This window comes from Anoplopoma fimbria, chromosome 10 (genome assembly GCF_027596085.1).
Source record: "Anoplopoma fimbria isolate UVic2021 breed Golden Eagle Sablefish chromosome 10, Afim_UVic_2022, whole genome shotgun sequence".
In the NCBI taxonomy this organism is placed as follows: domain Eukaryota; kingdom Metazoa; phylum Chordata; class Actinopteri; order Perciformes; family Anoplopomatidae; genus Anoplopoma; species Anoplopoma fimbria.
The window spans coordinates 4,005,405-4,024,328 of record NC_072458.1 but is presented as its reverse complement, the minus strand read 5'-3'; the positions used below and the strand labels follow the sequence as shown (position 1 = coordinate 4,024,328).

Below are 18,924 nucleotides of genomic sequence, written 5' to 3'. Positions count from 1 at the left end.
CAAGGTGGATTGTAATAGTATGACAACACACATCCGTCCTCTTCCATCAGTTTCAGTTCAACGTGTGTCAACCTGGCGTTGATCAAAAGATATACCAACAAGATAAGATGAGGAACATACCAGTGAACCGCACAACACTGAACACTGTTTTTTGTTTTTTTTATACGTACGCGGATGTCGCACATTTCATTCCGTCTTCCTGTAGTTCACACCAGAGAGTGCATGCTGTCTCACCCTGAGAGTGAAAACACACCCAGACTGCATCAGCACCGGTTACTGTCGGCTTTCTTGGTTGTTGAGTGCTGCAAGCTACACGCACTTCTACTACAGCTTAAAGTTAGTGCGGGTTGTAGTGTGCTTACAGATACATAACTTTAATGCCAAAGTGGTCTAATGCGAGCAGGAAAGTTTGTCTTATTCAACCTTCTTTATCAACTATTTTTATTTTATTTTTTTTAATGGTGGCTGTCAACATTTCTTTGTATAAGCTTATTTCATGTGTGATTTATTTTTGTCCTATTTTACAGAAGAATAATTCTTCTTCTTCTTCAACACTGAACAGTCTGCTAGTCCACACTTCCATAAAGGAATCTTTTAATAAACATCATTTCTCTATAACACCAACTTTCAACTGTCCACTTCACGCGCGTGCGCTACTGGGGTGGACTTCATCGCGCGCTCGAAATCCGTTCCCAAAAGCCTTCCGGACGAGGCGCGCGCTCACTTCTTCGTCACTTGTTCAAGGCAGGCAGGAGCTCGCGAGCCACCGGACACACGGACACACCGGTAACGACGCTCTCTGACCAGGTATGAGCCAGGTATGTCCTTTCTGTTGTCATGTATAAAGTCTGAAAACGTCTGAGTTGTAATAGACTGTATTTTAATGAAAGAATGAGTCTTATTGGGTTTTTTTTTTTTAGGAACTGCCTTTGCTTTAATGAGACACATATAGGTAGTTTTCCCACACTGTGTATCAAATGAATATAACTTTAAACTTGTTGTGTTTTTATATGAGTGGAGGAAGTCACCTCTGAGTAAGAGAGAAGCTCTAGTGTAACCTGAACACCAGCAGCCCAGACCTCTCCACCTTTTACATGGTGTAGTCACAAGCTGGGTGGTGTCAGTCCTTCTTAAACATTGTGTAACTTTGGAGTCTCAACTGTCAGATAAAAGGAAGTTTGGGTGGTTTGACTGTGACAAATTAATGAAGTGGACGGCCGCTAGTTCCACTCTTTATGCTGGACGGATACCACAATGAGATTTAGAAATCAAACAGTCAACGTTGCAATATTGAAAGAGCGGAATTTACCAGAGAGTCTAGTCACAAGTGCTTTCAAGTGGAATCTCGTGCAATCAAAAACCTATACGGTTGTAGAAATTGTACATCTGTTGTTAAATTGAACAGGTCAAAGGATCAAACAGTAACTTAACTGCATCATCTAGGATCAACTGGATTGTTTTTGTAAGTGTACTGCACGTTTCTCAAACTTTTTTGATGGATGAGTTCTGAAAGTAATTTAGGCTGAAGGTCTTCTGTCTGTCAGTTTATGTTAAATCTGCTCCAGAGGCCGAATATTCCTTTTAGTAAATGTGATTTATTTGGCAACGCGTCTACAGGAAACCACCTTGGGGGGGTTTCCTTAACATGTCCATCTCTCTGAGGGGTTTCTGTGGCTTTAGGTGGCTTTTAGGTCTAGCTTTTTTTTTTTCTTCATCATGATGGGCAGCGGGGATGATCACACCACCAACCTTTAAGTCATCAACATTCATCTTTGTTTCACCACTGATTTCGAGGCGGCTTGTGTGTCTGCGTGAAGGAGTTGTGGTGGAATTTTGAGGGTCGGATGGGGAAAGGAGCGATGAGGCTGTCCGAGGCCGGACTTCTTCACTTCCTGTTTCTTTACAAGGTCACTTCCTGTCTTTAGCCTCGGGGCCAGGCAGGATAAAGGGAGGCGTGGAAATGTTTTTTAGTTGGTGGTGTTAAGAAATGGACGACACGGCCTTCCAACCAAGCAGATGAGGGCCGTGACGTTGAAGTGCTTGTCGAAGTATGGGTCTTACTTCTGGATGGAGGCTGTAGGCTGAATCTGTCATTTTAAACCAGGTTTTTGTCTGTTGTCAGCCACTTGGGCAACCTGAGAAAGACTCCTTTTCTTGTTGCACCCTTAGACAGGATTATACTGTTGAAATTCAATAACGTAATTCATGTATGGCTTCGAACAAGCAACCTCGGCCCCCTGTATCTGGAGGATATGATGACTTCATGTGAAAACAGGACGTCCTGATGACCGATACACCTTTCTTTTCCATTGTCCCCACCTCCAGTTGGTCTCCAGTTCCTTTCTGAGTGTCTGTTTGTACTCTGTTTGAGTGTGTGCTGTGCGTGTGAGGGTTCGGTGACAGCTTGCTTCCCATTGTCCTATCATTCCTGCTCCACTCACCCTCTGCATCCTGTAGAGGCTTCCTGCTAGAGAGGAGAGAGAAAAGGGAGAAAAGAGAAAGGTAAGAAAAAAGAGATGGAGAAACGCGAAAAGAGGAGAATTGGAGAACGCCTGGAAAGAGGATGGTGTAAAAGTACAGAAACCCAACAGATTTGAACAATTTGTGCGTGAGTGTGTGTTTCTCTGTGTTCCTGCAGTGAATTCCCTGCTGGGAGCAGCTTATCTGCAGGCCACTGTGCAGGAAAGGGTGTGTCATTTGGATATGGATGTTTGCGAGTGTGACGACGTGGGGTGATGGTATTGTGATTTTATAAGAGTGCACTGAATGAGTGCTAATGCTTTGCTTGTATTGTTATAGAGCAAACAAATATACTGCAATAAACCGTTCAGCAGTTGTGGAAAGTAACTAAGTATATTTACTCCAGGGGTTTATGTACATTTTGAGGTATTACTTTACTTTTCCCAGTTTATCCTTCTTTATAATTCTACTGCACTACATTTCAGAGGGAGATATTGTATTTACTTCCTCGCTTCAGATTCACATTTTAAATACAAAACATGATGAAAGCTCCACCTTGCTTCTATTAAAATAGTCCAATAATGTAATAATATGACACTGAAGGGGCATCATACAAACCGAATGCTTTTACTTTGGGTACTTTAAACTGCACTTCGCTAATAATGCTTCTATATTTTTACTTAGGTACATTTTTGAATTTAATTGAGTGCAGTTCTGCTTCTTTTACTTAAGAAAAAATGACCAGAATTTTCATTACTGCTGCTCTGTGATAGTTTCTTCTGTAAGGGTCAGATCTCTTGATTAATAAAAAACATGCAGCTGAGCAGATAGTTTTGGTTTCATTTGAAAAAGTTCGAGATATTCATCTCCAAGATGTCTGCCTTCAACCCAATACAATAGAGGCTCATACAAAAAGTCAAAAAGCCTGTAAATTCAAAACAGAAAACAATTCACCTTCATTGTATTGTGTAAAGGTGGGTTTTTAAAACCTGCTTCGTGGAAATAATTAAATGATTTGCTTATCTTCATGCCATTAGCGATGGGTAAGAAAATATATATTTTTTATAGCAACCCTTTCAACAACACAAACATTGAAGCTGATTATCGGATGAAGATGGACGTCTTCGTCCGTTCTGTCGTTGCAGACAGACTTGTATTCACAAACCAATACCACACTACTCCCCACCAGACAAAAGCTGCCTATGTATTCAAATGATTTCTTCTTGCCAGCTGCTATGAAAATCTGCTGTGACAATAAGCAACCAGTCAGTGAAGTGAAGTTATGATTAGAAACAGCTAACAGAGTAAATACTGTTATCTTTGTGAGATGAATATGATTGAAATATGTTTGTTTTGGGGGCTGTACTTGTTGCAAGAGGCATAAATGACAATGCATGACGGAGAAATATTGACTATTCCATGGTATTGTTCTACCATATGCAACCACCAAAAGGCTAAACAAAGTTTAGATAAGGTGAAAGGCAGGATGTGCATGACTGAAGAGCCTTTTTAATGCAACATTGTAGTCAGTTTATTTTTTTATTTTTTTTATGTACACAAGGATATCTCTCCTGCTCTCATTACCTTTAATTTAACATCACATATTTTAAACTACGACAGCGACAGTCTTCCAAATGCATGTATTCACTGTGTTTGCTCGCCTTGCATACCTTATCTCATTTTCGTTATTTTGTTTCAAAAGGCAAAGAGGAACTCACTGTTCTTTATTTACTCTGCTGTAATTCTCAGTACTTATTCTGTCTCTCTTTTTACACACACACCGAAAAGGTAGCAACAAGTGTGCTGTGTACCAATTTCATGCAACCCAAACGTACCACCCATCACCAGCACACACTGGCATACACACACACACACTTTGCTCTATTTACCTTTAATGCTTGTGGCTGATTTAAATAGAAATAAGGAAACTGACGAATGTTGGTTCGTGTTTAAATTTTGCACCTCTGCAGGTTATATGCGAGTGCACAGGTGCATATTTTTGCTTTTTTCTGTGCATGTTTGATTGGTGAAGCCTTTGTTCATTGGGCTGTGTGCTCTGCTGCATGTGTGAATTTAGCGTTTGTTTCCTCTATGCATAAACACATCAGGTCAACTGAATTATCAGGTGTTAGAGCAGCTTCTGTGTGCAGAGAGGAAGACAGAAGTTTGGTCAACAGGAACCCAACGGAGAACAATGACTGTATGGCCACTCTGTGTGTGTGTGTGTGTGTGTGTGTGTGTGTGTGTGTGTGTGTGTGTGTGTGTGTGTGTGTGTGTGTGTGTGTGTGTGTGTGTGTGTGTGTGTGTGTGTGTGTGTGTGTGTGTGTGTGTGTGTGTGTGTGTGTGACTACATGTTATTGTGCTGCTGATCCTTTCTCTGGTCATCTGCCAATCTTATATAAGCAGAAAAAGAAGAGATGAGAGAAAGAGCACATGCGATAAAGATGAGGAGGGAGGCCTCTTCTCTGTCACTCCTCATTTCTATAGTTCATCACAGAGGAAGTGAGCAACTTTGGTCCAATGGAAGGCTGGAGAGTATGAAAGGTTAATGTTGGAGGGGTGGGGACATGGGGAAGAAAAAAACAGCAACAGTGAGTGTGTGTGTGTGTGTGTGTGTGTGTGTGTGTGTGTGTGTGTGTGTGGATGGACTCTGTTCTCAGTTTCCAGGAAAAGAGGGGAGTGATCAGAAGGGTGGACAGGAAACTCTAACAGGGCTAACTTCCTGTAGCTCTCCTGATGGCCGGCCTGATACAGTGAATGAGTGTGTGTGTGTGTATGAGTGTGTACACATTTTGCTCTCCTGGATGTAGCCCATAATAGCCTCTGTTGCTTTAAAGATTGTGAGGAATTTCATGGGGTTTTGTGATGTGGATGGGACGAACCTGACGCTGTTCACTGGGATCTCTGATGTTTTTCATAATGAAAGTGAATTACTTTAGTTTTTTTCCGTAGCTCCCTGCCGTAACCTGTATTGTTCTTCCTGTGTGACTTCCCTCACATTCCTCAGTAGGTGGGGAGGCTGCAGCCTGCAGTTTAGTCAGCTTGAAAGGTTGCCAATTTGAATGCTAAGGCCACTGTGCGCTCAGTTACCAGTTTGTTGGGTACCCCTACAGCAGCTATCACTAACTCTGTCTGATACAACAGCTCTGCTGTAAATTTGAACTCTAATGTTAAGTTTGGTTGAAACTTTTAGAGAGTTGTTGATTAAACTTTCTAGTTAGTTTTGATGCTCTAGTTGATGTACTGTTCGATTGTACTGCACTTTGCAGAAAGGTGTGTTTGATATTTTGAGCACTCTTTATATCAATAACAATAGACTAAATATTGTAAACTACAGCCTCCAAAATGATCATAAAGTTAAATCCAAGGTTGCAATTGAGGATTATTTTCGTTTATCTGCCACCATGTTTACACGGTGGTGTGGTGGCTAGCACTGTTACCTCACAACAAGAGGGGCACGGGTTCAATTCTCAGGCTAGACAGGCCTGCTGTGTGGAGTTTGCATCTTGTCAGATTGGGTTCTTGGGTTCTCCGGCTTCATCCCACAGTCCAAAGCCATGCAGTTTAGGTTGATTGATGACCATAAAATTGCCTGTAGGTGGCGTGAATGGTTGTCTGTGTGTCCCAATCCAGCGGCTGCAGCCTTCGGAGGAACCAGCCTTCGCGGTCTACGTTGGCCAGGTCCTTTGAATACCGCGAAGGCTCGACCGAGTGGTCCCCGAAATAAGACGGTCTGGTCACCAGAGGATTTCCTGTTTACGTCACCAGCTTTTCGCGCCCCCACCCTTTTGCCGCTCCCGTCTCCTAGCAACCAGCTGCGGTTGTCATAATAGAGTATAAAAGAGGTAAAGCTAAGTTTAAAGACTAAAATGGACGAGCTGCTGTAAATAGCGCGGTGGCTCTCGGTAGCATTAGCTGGTTAGTTAATAGCGTCACGTAGGTTAACCGATCATTTTAACACAAGTGTGATCTGATCAGGCCCTTTGTTTTTAGTTTTAACACTTGTATCTGTAAATATTCACTTGAGTTAAAACACAATAATTGTGAATTCTCCCGTTGCTGGTCCACTAGTCGCCATGTCATTAAATAAAAAAAATCAACTTCACCGGCACGCAATGATTCTTGGGATATGTTGGGCCTTGAAGGATCCATCCTCCAAATCTTGGAAAAGTAGGCTGCATTTGTCGGCCGCATTAGAAGGAGTCTTTGAAATGGGACAGCCTCGTCGCTGTGACGCAATCGGTCTTCAAATACACCCTCCGAAGGATGCAGCCGCTGGATTGGGACACATATGCCCAATGTCAGCTGGTATGGCTCCAGCCAGGATAAGCGGTTAAGATAATGGATGGATAAATCTGATTATATTTAATCTGTGGACCTGTCCAGGGTGTATCCTGCTTTCACCTAATGTCAGCTGGGATCGGCTCTTTTTTGCATTTTCCCCCTGTTTCGATTGTTTATGCTAAGCTAACTGGTTGCTGCTTGTAGCTTCATATATAGACAAGAGTGGTAACTCACTGCTAGAAACTCAATAAGAACATTTCCCAAAATGTTTTTAAGTTGTTTTTTTTCAGCTAGGTGAACTCTCGACTGGAGCTCTGAGGAATGTTCGTTAAAAAGAGACGCATAGCCGGTTTGATTTCCTGAAGAAATACTGCTGAAAACAAAATACACTCATGTTGATCAGGAAAGCCAGTGTTCTCTGCACACAATTAAAATGTTTTACAGTCGCCTCTGTATGTTATTTCCTCTTGATGCTAGCACCAACTTTTGCTTTATCAACACAAGCTTTATTTGAGCAATGTGGTTTGCTCAAAACTGGAAGTCTGGATTGCGTATATATGTGCACATCCATTCTACACAATGATCCTTTTGAAACACATTTCACAGCGGCAGTGACTGTCACTTTGTGTCAGTTACCTTTGTCTGGTGATGACATTTACAGGATCATTTCACCACAAACACCTCCTCACATGCATATTCACACACACACACACACACACGCACACACACACACACACACACACACACACACACACACACACACACACACACACACACACACACACACACACACACACACACACACACACAGCTGTTGACCAGAGAGAATGCCTGAGTACCCCTTTTTGAAACTGCAAAGCAGAAAGGGAAGTGGCTAACCTCACATCTCTCTCTCTGTCTTTCCTTATATCGAGCTATCTCCTTTTTTTTCTAACGTCTCTATCTCTGTGTGTCTCCCTTCACGCATCTCTTTTATTCACGCTTTACCGCTTTTGAGCCTTTATCTCATTTCGCTGCTTGTCACTCACCCCTTCCTCCCTTTTTTTTTTTCAGTGGCGATGGTGATTGACAGATGATCTGACAGAGGAAGACAATCAGGTGAGGAAAAGTGAACTACTCCTTACTGTACGTCGAGCCTTACTTCGCTCTTCCACCTCCTGTTTTGGGGAAGTAAAGTTTTTTATTTAAAAGTTTGTAACTTCTCTCTGAACAGTTCTCTTTGGTTTAATGACCCCTTGCATGCTGTTGATGTTTGCTGCTTTCACTTTCTACGGGCTTTTGTTTGAAGTTTATTTCAAACACAAGCAGGCAGGCGTAGGAAAATGTTGTATCTTGTGATTAACCAGATTATTTTTCTCTTTTGTACATAAGCCGTGATAATGTATTTAATTAAGTAGGTGAGAAACTAATTAATTTAAGGGGCACTCCACGAGTTGTATACTTGAAGTCCAGTACTGCTCAGCCTGTGAAGACACAAAATAACCCTGATGATGTCATAGTGATGTCATCAGGGTTATCGCAGCTTGGACTTGAGAATTAAAATTAGTTACAAAAAGCAACTGCGACAAACTGGAGGTGTGGGGTTTGAAAGGTGTGTGCTCTCAGGAGAGATCAGGTTGCATCATGGGAAATGTAGGATCTGGTGTTTCTAGGGCGTGACACATACAAGGCACTAAATAATATCTGGGCCTCTACTGCTTCAATTTTGACCCTTGTTTTTTTATGGAAGTAAAATAATTAATTACTAGAGTATCCCTTTAAACAGGTTACTTTTTTATTTATATTTCTTATATTTTATTCCAAACAAACCTTTTGTCATACAAAGATTATTATATTGTACTTGTACCAGGTAAAACTGCTTTCATAAACAGCTTTAATCACTAAAGCAATAAGCAAAGTGACATTTACATATCAAAGTTGTTGCATGTTTCTTTACCTCTGCCTGCTTTCACAGACGTCGTCTCCGTGCTGGTTATTATGGGGTGCGTCTGTTGCAAGCAGAAGAAGTCCGCCAAATTAGCAGCAACATCAGCAGCAGTAGACGTTACAGATCTGTCTCCTAGCAACGCAGATGGAGGGTTGTCCGCCGCCTTGACTCAGGGCCGTTACTGTCCCGACCCGACTCAGGCCATCCCAGACTTCAACAAGGGCTTCCCATCCAGCACCATCTTCCCCAGCACCAACACACACCAGCGGCCTGGAGGCATAACAAGTAGGACTATGTGTGTGTGTGTGTGTGTGTGTGTGTGTGTGTGTGTGTGTGTGTGTGTGTGTGTGTGTGTGTGTGTGTGTGTGTGTGTGTGTGTGTGTGTGTGTGTGTGTGTGTGTGCGTGTGTAAGCCCTAAGAAATACAGTCTTAGAATATTAGATTCTAGAAGGTGAAAATCAATATAACTGATGATATAATATAATAATAGAGCAAAGTGAACCCAGCACTTCTTCAGAGGTGTTTGTTTCTATCCTAAAATGATCTTTTGCACTATTAAAATAAGAGAAAACGAGTTGTGATATGACACTGTGATCATATTTCTCCACCAAAACATATTCACAACGTTATATCAATTTGGCAAACTTATGGAATGATAAAAAAAACTGTTTTTTTGTATGTACCAGTTACCTTCTTGAGTCCTTTTCTGCCCAAATACATTTTCAGGAATAGGTTCACATTTTCACAAGTCTGTCTTAAAACAATGCTCACGTGCCCACATGTAAACCGAAAGAGTTATTATTATTCTTCTGTCCATACTGGCCCTGAAGTTATCTCACAATTTCAATTTGTAAGAGATGTGGGACAAAATCAATAGTGCTTGTTTTGTGCCAAAATGCATTTTAAATTCAGTTAGTCAATATGTCGCTTCATTTGTCTCATCTAGACAAATCAAGTGGGTAACTGTCAAAGATACAGTCTGTTTCATTATTGAGATGCACTTAAGAAATTTTGATATAAAGAGGAGAGTTGGCACTAAGAAGACTGTAACTTTGGAAGAGAACTATGATGGTATCTACTATCTCTTCGTTTATATTGTGCTATGGCGAGATCTCTTCACAGCCAGTATCTCATTTAATGTACCTCTACTGTATCTGCCTGATTATTCAAAACAGCAAGACCCTAAAAACAGTTAGAGTTCAGTGGTAGAAACTCGTATGTATAACTGGAAACTGTTAACCCCTCTGTCTCTCTGTGTGTGTGTGTGTGTGCGTGTGTGTGTGTGTGTGTGTGTGTGTGTGTGTGGGATCACGTATGCAGGTGGTGGAGTCACTCTCTTTATAGCTTTGTACGACTACGACGCTCGTACCGAAGATGACCTCACTTTTCAGAAAGGAGAGAAGTTCCAGATCGTCAACAATACGTGAGCACAAACACAGTGTTTACAGATGTTGCTCATTTTAGAGCAACAACCCCGCTGATAGGATTGTTATACATATTGTCATACAAAGATTTGACAAAATGCACCGGGATATGAAAAATTCTAACTATATGTGTTAAATGTTTAAAATGAGGTCAGTTATGACTCCTAAGTTAATTTATTTAGTTTGCATATATTAAATGCCACTGGACATCAGCAGACAATGTTCTTGTCTGACTCAGGAAATCTAAAATCAGATTGGTTAAATTTAGAGATGTTTGAATTTATTGTTCACTCTTTTGTTCTTCATCTTCTTTCTCATCTAAACTCCTTTTATTCTTCCATTTCTTATGAATGTAGATAAAGTGCATTTTGAACTTTGACCAAAGACAGTTTTTGCCGGTGTCATTGTTCCTTTTAACTTCAACATTTTCAAAGGTTTCATTACCCTCTATCGTTCTTATACCAAACTTTGTTTTGCAGAGAGGGTGACTGGTGGGAGGCTCGCTCTTTGGACACAGGCCACTCAGGTTACATCCCCTCCAACTACGTAGCTCCTGTCGACTCTATACAGGCCGAAGAGTGAGCACGCACACGCACACACACACACACACACACACACACACACTAACACACACGCGCACACACGTCTGCTGCAATATAAGTACTGACAGTTTACGTTGAAAGATTTTATCCATGATTGACATGTAGTTTGAGGGCAGAGGTCACAGGATGGTTTGCTGCGCTGCAGTGACCTGTGTGTTGTTGTCATGGTGACAGGTGGTATTTTGGGAAGATGGGGAGGAAGGATGCGGAGAGACAGCTGCTGGGCAATAGCAACCAGAGGGGAACTTTCCTCATACGAGAGAGCGAGACCACCAAGGGTAAAGAAACCACACACACACACACACACACACACACACACACACACACACACACACACACACACGCACACACTCTCTTACTGCTCTAAATATATGAAAGCCTTTCATTTCTTTCTCTTTCTATCTCTCACCTCACCTCCACCATGTGCTTGTTTGTCCACCCCTCCCCTCCTTCCTTCCCCTTGTTATATCCCTCTCTCTCCTTTCTCCTTTCAGGTGCTTACTCTCTGTCGATCCGTGACTGGGACGACAACAAGGGAGACCACGTCAAACATTATAAAATCCGCAAACTAGACAATGGTGGCTACTACATCACAACGAGATCACAGTTTGACACAGTGCAGCAGCTGGTAGAGCACTACACAGGTAACACACAAACAATGACACTAATTCATCCTCTTCGTTTGATGTTTCCGTTGTCTTTTTCTGATGGACTTTCATGCTACAAAGCTCCTGCTTCTATGAATTTTATCTACAATTTGTTTTGACTCTTTGCTCAATCCATTTCTGCCAAGCTACAGGAGAGAGTTTAATTATGTTACTCTACTTGATGCATACTGTAATCAAACTATTACCAGTAGTGGGAAGTAACTACTTTTACTGTACAAAAGTATAATTTTGAGGTATTTTACTTGAGTATGTTCCATTTGTTGCTAGTTTCTGCTTCACTACATTTCAGAAGGAGAATTGGACTTTTTACTCCAATACATTTACCTGACAAATTCTGATTTTACATTGAAAGTAAATGATCAGCTCAGAAAATATGATTCATTGTTATTGAACTAGTCAACAGTACAGTAAGTAATTATGAGTTCCAACAAGAACAACAACAACATTAAAGTGAGGCTTACATGTCAATGCATCAGAATAAATAATTTTCTGATGTAATATGTGTAATAGTACATAACTCTGAGATCACTTTTACTTGTGATACTTTTGGTAGATTTTTCTAATTTGTACTTTTACATAAGAAGAACTTTGGATGCAGAACTATTACTTGTAATGGACACGCTTTTACTATTACTTTATTAAAGGACTTATATACCTCTTCCACTAACTTTTTAAGCTTGATTCAGAGTTGTTGTAACAAGCAGCGTTCACACCCACCACTTCCTTTGCTCTCTGTCAGTGTAAATCTGCCTCCTAGTGGCAAGGAGTTGATACAGCAAATCTTCTGCAATCCTGGCTTTACCTGACACGATCATCAAAAGCAACCTGAGAGATTTGGCCACATATATCCTGTATAATTTATTTGTTTGTATGTCTTTTTCTGTATCGGTACATGATGCTGCTCTGAACTTGTCTGTTGCATAAGCACATAAGCAACCTGTCTTGTTCTTTTTTTTATCTCCGCATTTGCTGCTTTTTTCCTTCTGTTTTCTCTCCCTATGTTCCTTTTTCCTACGCCTGCCTGTTTGTCTCTCCTCCCTCTCTCAGAGAGAGCGGCGGGACTGTGCTGCCGTTTGATTGGCAGCTGCAAGCGGGGCATGCCTAAGCTGGCCGACTTATCAGTGAAGACCAAGGATATGTGGGAGATTCCCCGCGAATCTCTCCAGCTGATTAAAAAACTGGGCAATGGCCAGTTTGGAGAAGTCTGGATGGGTAGGAATGGTGGGACTGTGTTGCAGTGGGGGAAGGTGACAGCGGGAGCACACCTGGATAAAATAAAGTATTAAAAGATGAGCAGGTACATATAATACATTTAAGTCGTGGTTGTGTTCAGTTGACAAGAACATCAGTAACACTTCTGGTGTGACGACACCTGCACTCTCACAAACATACACTGTAGAGCCCTGTTTATCCGTCTGTGTTGGTCAGAGTCTGTCCATCTGCAACAAATATACCTGTTGATCGGACCACACAAACTGAAACACTACACACACACACACAGTCTGGACTAGTTTTTTTTATTTTCTGTCTTTAGTTTAAACTGCAGCAGTCAAACAAACACCTAATAAATCCCTGCGTGTGATAACAATTGCAGTGGCAGCAGTTAATAGATAGAAATGTATCTTTGTTTTACATCGAGGTGTGCAGAGTTGTTCCCTTCCTCCCCTGTTGTTGCATGTGCATGTTTCATCATCTCACCTCACCTCTTTGTCACCCCCCCACCCCCCCCCCATCTCTCTTTCCATGTTTCCACCCATCATATCACCCCTTTCTCCCATTCTTCAATACACTTCCTTTCTTTTCTTTCTCTACATCTCACCCCTCCTTGACTCCCACCTCCCCCCCCAATAATAGGCTCTAATGATGGGCTGTGTTATTACCTGACCATGCCCTGTCCCAACTCCACCCCACTCACCATGGGCCTTGGGCGGGACGCCTGGGAGGTGCCCAGGGAAACTCTGTCCATGCAAAGGAAGCTGGGACAGGGCTGCTTCGGGGACGTTTGGATGGGTGAGACTGACACCGCCAACCTCTGACGCCCTCTGCAGGCTCAGAGGGAGAACTGTCTGTCCAGCATTGTCCTCCGTCATGTCCGTTACTGTCCTGTATTGTTGGTAATGCTTAATGTCATCTATTTCTGTGTATGTTAGTGAAGTTTGATGTTTTTCCAAATAGCGTAGTATGTATATCCAGCTACATATCTGACCAATTTGTTTTGAAAATGTCGTACAGTTTATCCGAATAAATGTGAGTGTGTTTGGTTTTCTGAGCCCTGCATAGTTCCTCCCTGAAGGTGTTGATGTAAGACCAGAAAATCTCCCTCCCTTCTAACATCACTCTGTCTAAAATCATGCATGCTCCCCAAAACAGTAATCATTTGCATGCACCAGAAGTATAACCACATGTGTTTGTTACAGTGTGCATATTGTGTGCCATGTTTCTTATGTCTTATTTTTTCATCATCATCAGTATGCCAGAAAATGTCTGTGTATGTCTTTATGTGTGGTTTTTAATGTGCTATGTGTGCATTAAAGTCTCCTTGTCTCTATGCCAGGCATGTGGAACGGTACCACCAAGGTAGCGGTGAAGACTCTGAAGCCAGGGACCATGTCCCCCGAGGCCTTCTTGGAGGAAGCTCAGATCATGAAGAGACTCCGCCATGACAAGCTGGTGCAGCTCTACGCCGTTGTGTCTGAGGAGCCCATCTACATCATCACCGAGTTCATGAGCCAAGGTATCAGGCCGAGTAAACTGTCATGCCTGTGATGTAGTGTAGATGAATCACTGCCGTTGGTTGGAAACCTCACTGACACTGGAGAGTGAGCTCGCCGAGTGTTAGTAGTAAATGCAGTCATTCATGAGAAAATAGAGAACATTCTTAGAAATGCTATATCTTGCATTGTAATCCTTAATAAAAATCCTGTATCTGCCCCTGCCCTAATTTTCAACCATTTGGAGATGTACCTCACAGACAAACTAACAACATGATCAAAAACAAATTTGGTAGAAATGTGTAATTTGGGAGAGCTCAAGCCACCTTCCTCCCTGCTGGGCAAAAAACTAAACTACAAATTCCAGGGATTCTCTTTCATCTTTTTACTCTTTCTGACCTTTGACCTCCATATGGAGTTGGCCTTGGTGCAGGTGAAACATCACTTTAGTATTCACTAAAAACTAAAAAGAAATAGAGATAAGTTTGCATCAGGAAATATGCATGATATGCAAAAAAACAACAACTGTGTAACCATGTATTACAAGCGTCTATCTGATTTTGATTGAATTTACATTTTGTACCCGCCATGATACTCAGCAGATATGAGTTAACTACAGGAGGCAAAAGGACTGGCCAGTCATGACGCTACAATCTTGGTTTTTCAGGAAGTTTGTTGGACTTCTTAAAAGATGGGGAGGGGCAGAGTCTTAGGCTTCCTCAACTGGTGGACATGGCTGCACAGGTGAGTTAAACACACAAACACAATGACATTAAAGACTTAAAGGAAACTCTAGTTTTACTATCTTTCTGAGCCCTTTTTTTCCCCTCTGTGTCTTTAGATTGCAGCTGGAATGGCATACATCGAGAGGATGAACTACATCCATCGTGACCTGCGAGCAGCTAACATACTTGTTGGAGACAATCTGGTGTGCAAGATTGCTGACTTTGGCCTGGCCAGGCTCATCGAGGACAACGAGTACACAGCCAGACAAGGTAACAGCAAGAGATATTAAGCGAGTGTGTGTGAGGGAGACGGATGAGGAGAGCAACGCTTGCACAATGTGATGATTAAGAGTTCTGCCTCTGCCTCCGTGCCTATATTTTTATACATAACCTATCCTAATTATATGATTATGCATCTTCGCTGTGTTTCCATGGTTTCAGGGGCGAAGTTCCCCATCAAGTGGACGGCTCCTGAAGCTGCATTGTATGGACGCTTTACCATCAAGTCAGATGTCTGGAGCTTTGGCATCCTACTAACTGAACTCATCACGAAGGGACGTGTGCCATACCCAGGTACTGAAGGACACCTGCTAGATCAGTATTTCCTAAATCTCATGAAGTATCATCCTTGGCAGTGAGAATTCTGCAGGATTAGTCATTTTTTCAGCTTTTCACTGTCAAAACTGGGACAAGATCATGTTTTTTACAGCAACAGCCCGGCCAGGTTTGCAGAGTTTAAATTTAGACCAAACTACATCCTAGCACTTGATGAATTTAGGGCCTTAATGCCTTGCTCAAAAGTGCTTCAAATGTAGATGGGAGAGAAGGGGTGACCCTCTTTTATGCACCTGCCAACTTGCTATGCAAATAAACACGCAGATAATGCAGTGTCCTCACCCAAACATTCCTGATTTTACCACGTCCTTAAACCACAAAATATTCTTGTACAATATGTCATTAATATAAGGCCACCAAGTATTGCTCATTTTACAAAATGTTATAATCAATAATTTTGATCAAATTAATCATGTATTTTCTATTTACTTAGTATAAAGGGATTTTAAATTCAAGTTGTATCATTCCTTTCCTCCAGACATTTTGAATTTGTAACTGTTGTAATATGATAATATCATTTTTTTACAGTACTGTCATGGCAAAGACAGCAGCACCACATACAACAACAAAAAAATTAGTATACAATGAATGAAATTAAATATTAGTGGACAATGAAGGTTCACAAAACACATAAATTCAGAAAGATAATGTAAGATTCAAAGAAGATAAGATAACAGTAAAGCCAGAAAAGAGCAACATGTTGCTGCATGCTTAATAGAAGTAAATAAATAAATTACATTTTAATTATTCCTTTTTAATTTCTTTTGGAGGTTGTTATAACCAAATTCAGATGTGTCCTAGATTATTTTAACATTGCAATATAAAGTATATTGTTGCAGTATTTCATCTTTGCATTGTTTTGATTATCAACTCTACTGTTGGGATGATTTCTAAGGATTTTCTTTTTTCTGTTTTAACTTTTCTCCATATCCAGTGTTGATTTTTGCCTGTTTATGTGTTTATTTAATCCATCCCTTTCTCTAAATCCTCTTCTGCATACACATCCCCCCTCCCTTCCTCCATCCCTTTAGGCATGAACAACCGTGAGGTGTTGGAGCAGGTGGAGAGGGGCTACAGGATGCCCTGTGCCCCGGGCTGCCCCGCCTCGCTCCATGAACTGATGGTGCTGTGCTGGAGGCGAGAGGCTGATGAGAGGCACACCTTTGAGTACCTGCAGTCCTTCCTGGAGGATTACTTCACGGCCACGGAGCCGCAGTACCAGCCCGGAGAAAACCTGTGACCACACACATGTGTAGGACAGATGTGGAGCAATAAACGGACAAACACAAAGAGAAAGACAGAAAGGAAGATGTGGATGTATACATGCAGATACACGATATGCCTTCATTGTATTTGTATTCCTACTGTGCACACACACACACACACACACATACACACATACATATTAAGATACATATCATTGCCTTGTTTCATTGTTTGAAGACAGTTCCTTCCTTTTTGGTTATTGATCACTGCAGTGCAGCCCATTCAGGACAGATCAGTCAACCATGTTGAGGAGCAGAGTCGGAGCTCTGCTGATCAGGCCTTGCAGTAATGTTGCTTTACTCTGTAACCATGACAACAAGGAACTGAAAGAAGATGTAGATGGTTGTGTCGAGGTGGGGGGGGAGTTGAGTTGGTACATGATTTGTTCAGCTGCCATAAATGTCCAGGTCCTTTTGATTTCTGTTTCTCAGAAGAGACACTCCGAAGGGCAACTGTTTGCCGGAGATAAATATGTTGATAGAGAAATGATAGAAGGTGCAACAGGTTTCAGACGACATTAAATAAACCTTGTGAACCTGTGTTATAGATTATGTATGCAGACACTGTAAGATATAATAACATGCCTCCTGTTACAATACAAAAGGCTGTTGAACTGATCCATGTCCATCACCTGAAAGCGGGAACTGATTTCAAGCTTGCTCCAACATGTGCCTTAAAGTGGTCAAATTAAGGGCTGTTTTAGATTTTAAGTACCTTTAATACTGTGTTAGTAAAGTCTGAGAGGGGAGATGGTTAGGAATGCTCTTTGTTTGTCTGATCATTTGAATGACAATTTTGTATGAACTGTCTCTTTTGCTGTTTTAATTTAACTCAGATATATATCTGTGCATCACAACGACTTCTATATTAACATGTATACAGTTTTCATCCATTGGGAGGGCAGGGTGAAATGTTACACGCAAAGGGAAACGATCAATGTCTTGGGTCTGTGGAAGGATAGTGTTTTAATCTGTGTTGTTTTGACTAAAGACTGTAACCTTTATGTGACTTTATGAGATTCCCCTGTTATGTTATTGTAATAAAAATCAAATATCATTTCCGGTTTAAGACATGTCTCCTATTCTGTTTATATTTGGACACTTATGCTATTTTGTTTAATGTTTCAACATGACAGAGCCAATACAGAATAGCTGTGAGACCAACATTGATTTAATGAATTCACCTAAACAGAAATTGCTTTAAACCAGGCCTGAAGTTTCCCCACTTCATTTGTAGCTTTATCTTTTAGCTACTATAAAATACCACAGGATATTACTAGTGTTATTGCAATCCTTGGCTCTGGAAACCATTAGCAGCCCTCAAAAAAAAAAAATCCTCCCACTCCCACTCTTGTCTGTGTCTCATTCATGCTTGCTATAGGGTAAACTACTTTTCCCACAATTCCACAGGTGTAAAGTGAGGCCAGCTACGGATGCCCGGATGGTTTTGACAGCCAGGCACGTTGGAGAGCCACAGAGAGACAGAGAGCTAGAGACGCACGGTCGGTTCTCGCCTCCCGCATACTGGGGAGTCCCGTGTCTGTCACCCGGTTATGTCAGCACCTTTATTGGGGACAAAACTGTGAACCAGCGTCCCTGCTCACCATTTTTTTTATTTTTTCCTCCTCCTATTGTGTTTTTGCTTTCCCATCTTTGCGGGTGCAGATATTGATGTGAGCCAGAGGAGCGGTTTTTCCATCGACTGCAGGAGGAGACAACGTTTACACTGATGTGGGAGGGCTGTCTCCCTCCGCCGCGGGGAGCCACACATGAAGGGGACATCTCCGTGACCCGGGAGAGGAGCAGAGAGGAGCAGAGAGGAGGAGAGAGGAGGAGAGAGGAGCAGAGAGGAGCAGAGAGGAGCAGAGAGGAGGAGAGAGGAGCAGAGAGGAGCAGAGAGGAGGAGAGAGGAGCACCGACACCGACAGCCCCCGGACTCTCTCCCCCTTGGTGAGTAAGCGTGCAGCGTCTTGTGTACACAACACCAAAAAAATTTGCTTACTGTCCGCGCAGCCAGCTGTGCTGCGCACCTCTGGATACGTTTCCTTTTTTTACATTAACCTCGTCGGTGCCGCTGGGTCATCTGGGCTTTACTGTGGGCATGCAGCGTGTATGATGACGCTCACACACACACATGCATGCATAAAATTCACGCACACGTAATGTGGTAAAATGTGCACGCAATGAACCCTGATTACCCCCACATGTTTTTTTTCAGATTATTTAATAATCTTCTTTTATTA

At 41.9% G+C, this 18,924-nt stretch overlaps 1 protein-coding gene across 6 annotated transcripts; it reads left to right on the top strand.

Annotated features, from left to right (window-relative positions):
• Nucleotides 1-533: 533 nt before the first annotated feature.
• yrk (Yes-related kinase) lies at nt 534-17,744 on the top strand. Of its 6 annotated transcripts, XM_054606686.1 has the most exons (14): nt 534-818; nt 7,798-7,842; nt 8,699-8,956; nt 9,992-10,094; nt 10,575-10,673; nt 10,872-10,975; nt 11,192-11,341; nt 12,413-12,577; nt 13,220-13,375; nt 13,920-14,099; nt 14,744-14,820; nt 14,918-15,071; nt 15,243-15,374; nt 16,448-17,744. In XM_054606686.1, the coding sequence occupies exons 3-14, from the start codon at nt 8,722-8,724 to the stop codon at nt 16,654-16,656; spliced, it is 1,764 nt and encodes a 587-aa protein (XP_054462661.1). In that variant the 5' UTR covers nt 534-818; nt 7,798-7,842; nt 8,699-8,721; the 3' UTR covers nt 16,657-17,744. The 6 variants fall into 6 exon arrangements, with proteins under 6 accessions (XP_054462661.1, XP_054462657.1, XP_054462656.1 ...); XM_054606682.1 differs by lacking the exon at nt 13,220-13,375 and having other exon boundaries at nt 538-807; XM_054606681.1 differs by lacking the exon at nt 13,220-13,375 and having other exon boundaries at nt 538-818.
• The last annotated feature ends 1,180 nt before the right edge of the window (nt 17,745-18,924 follow it).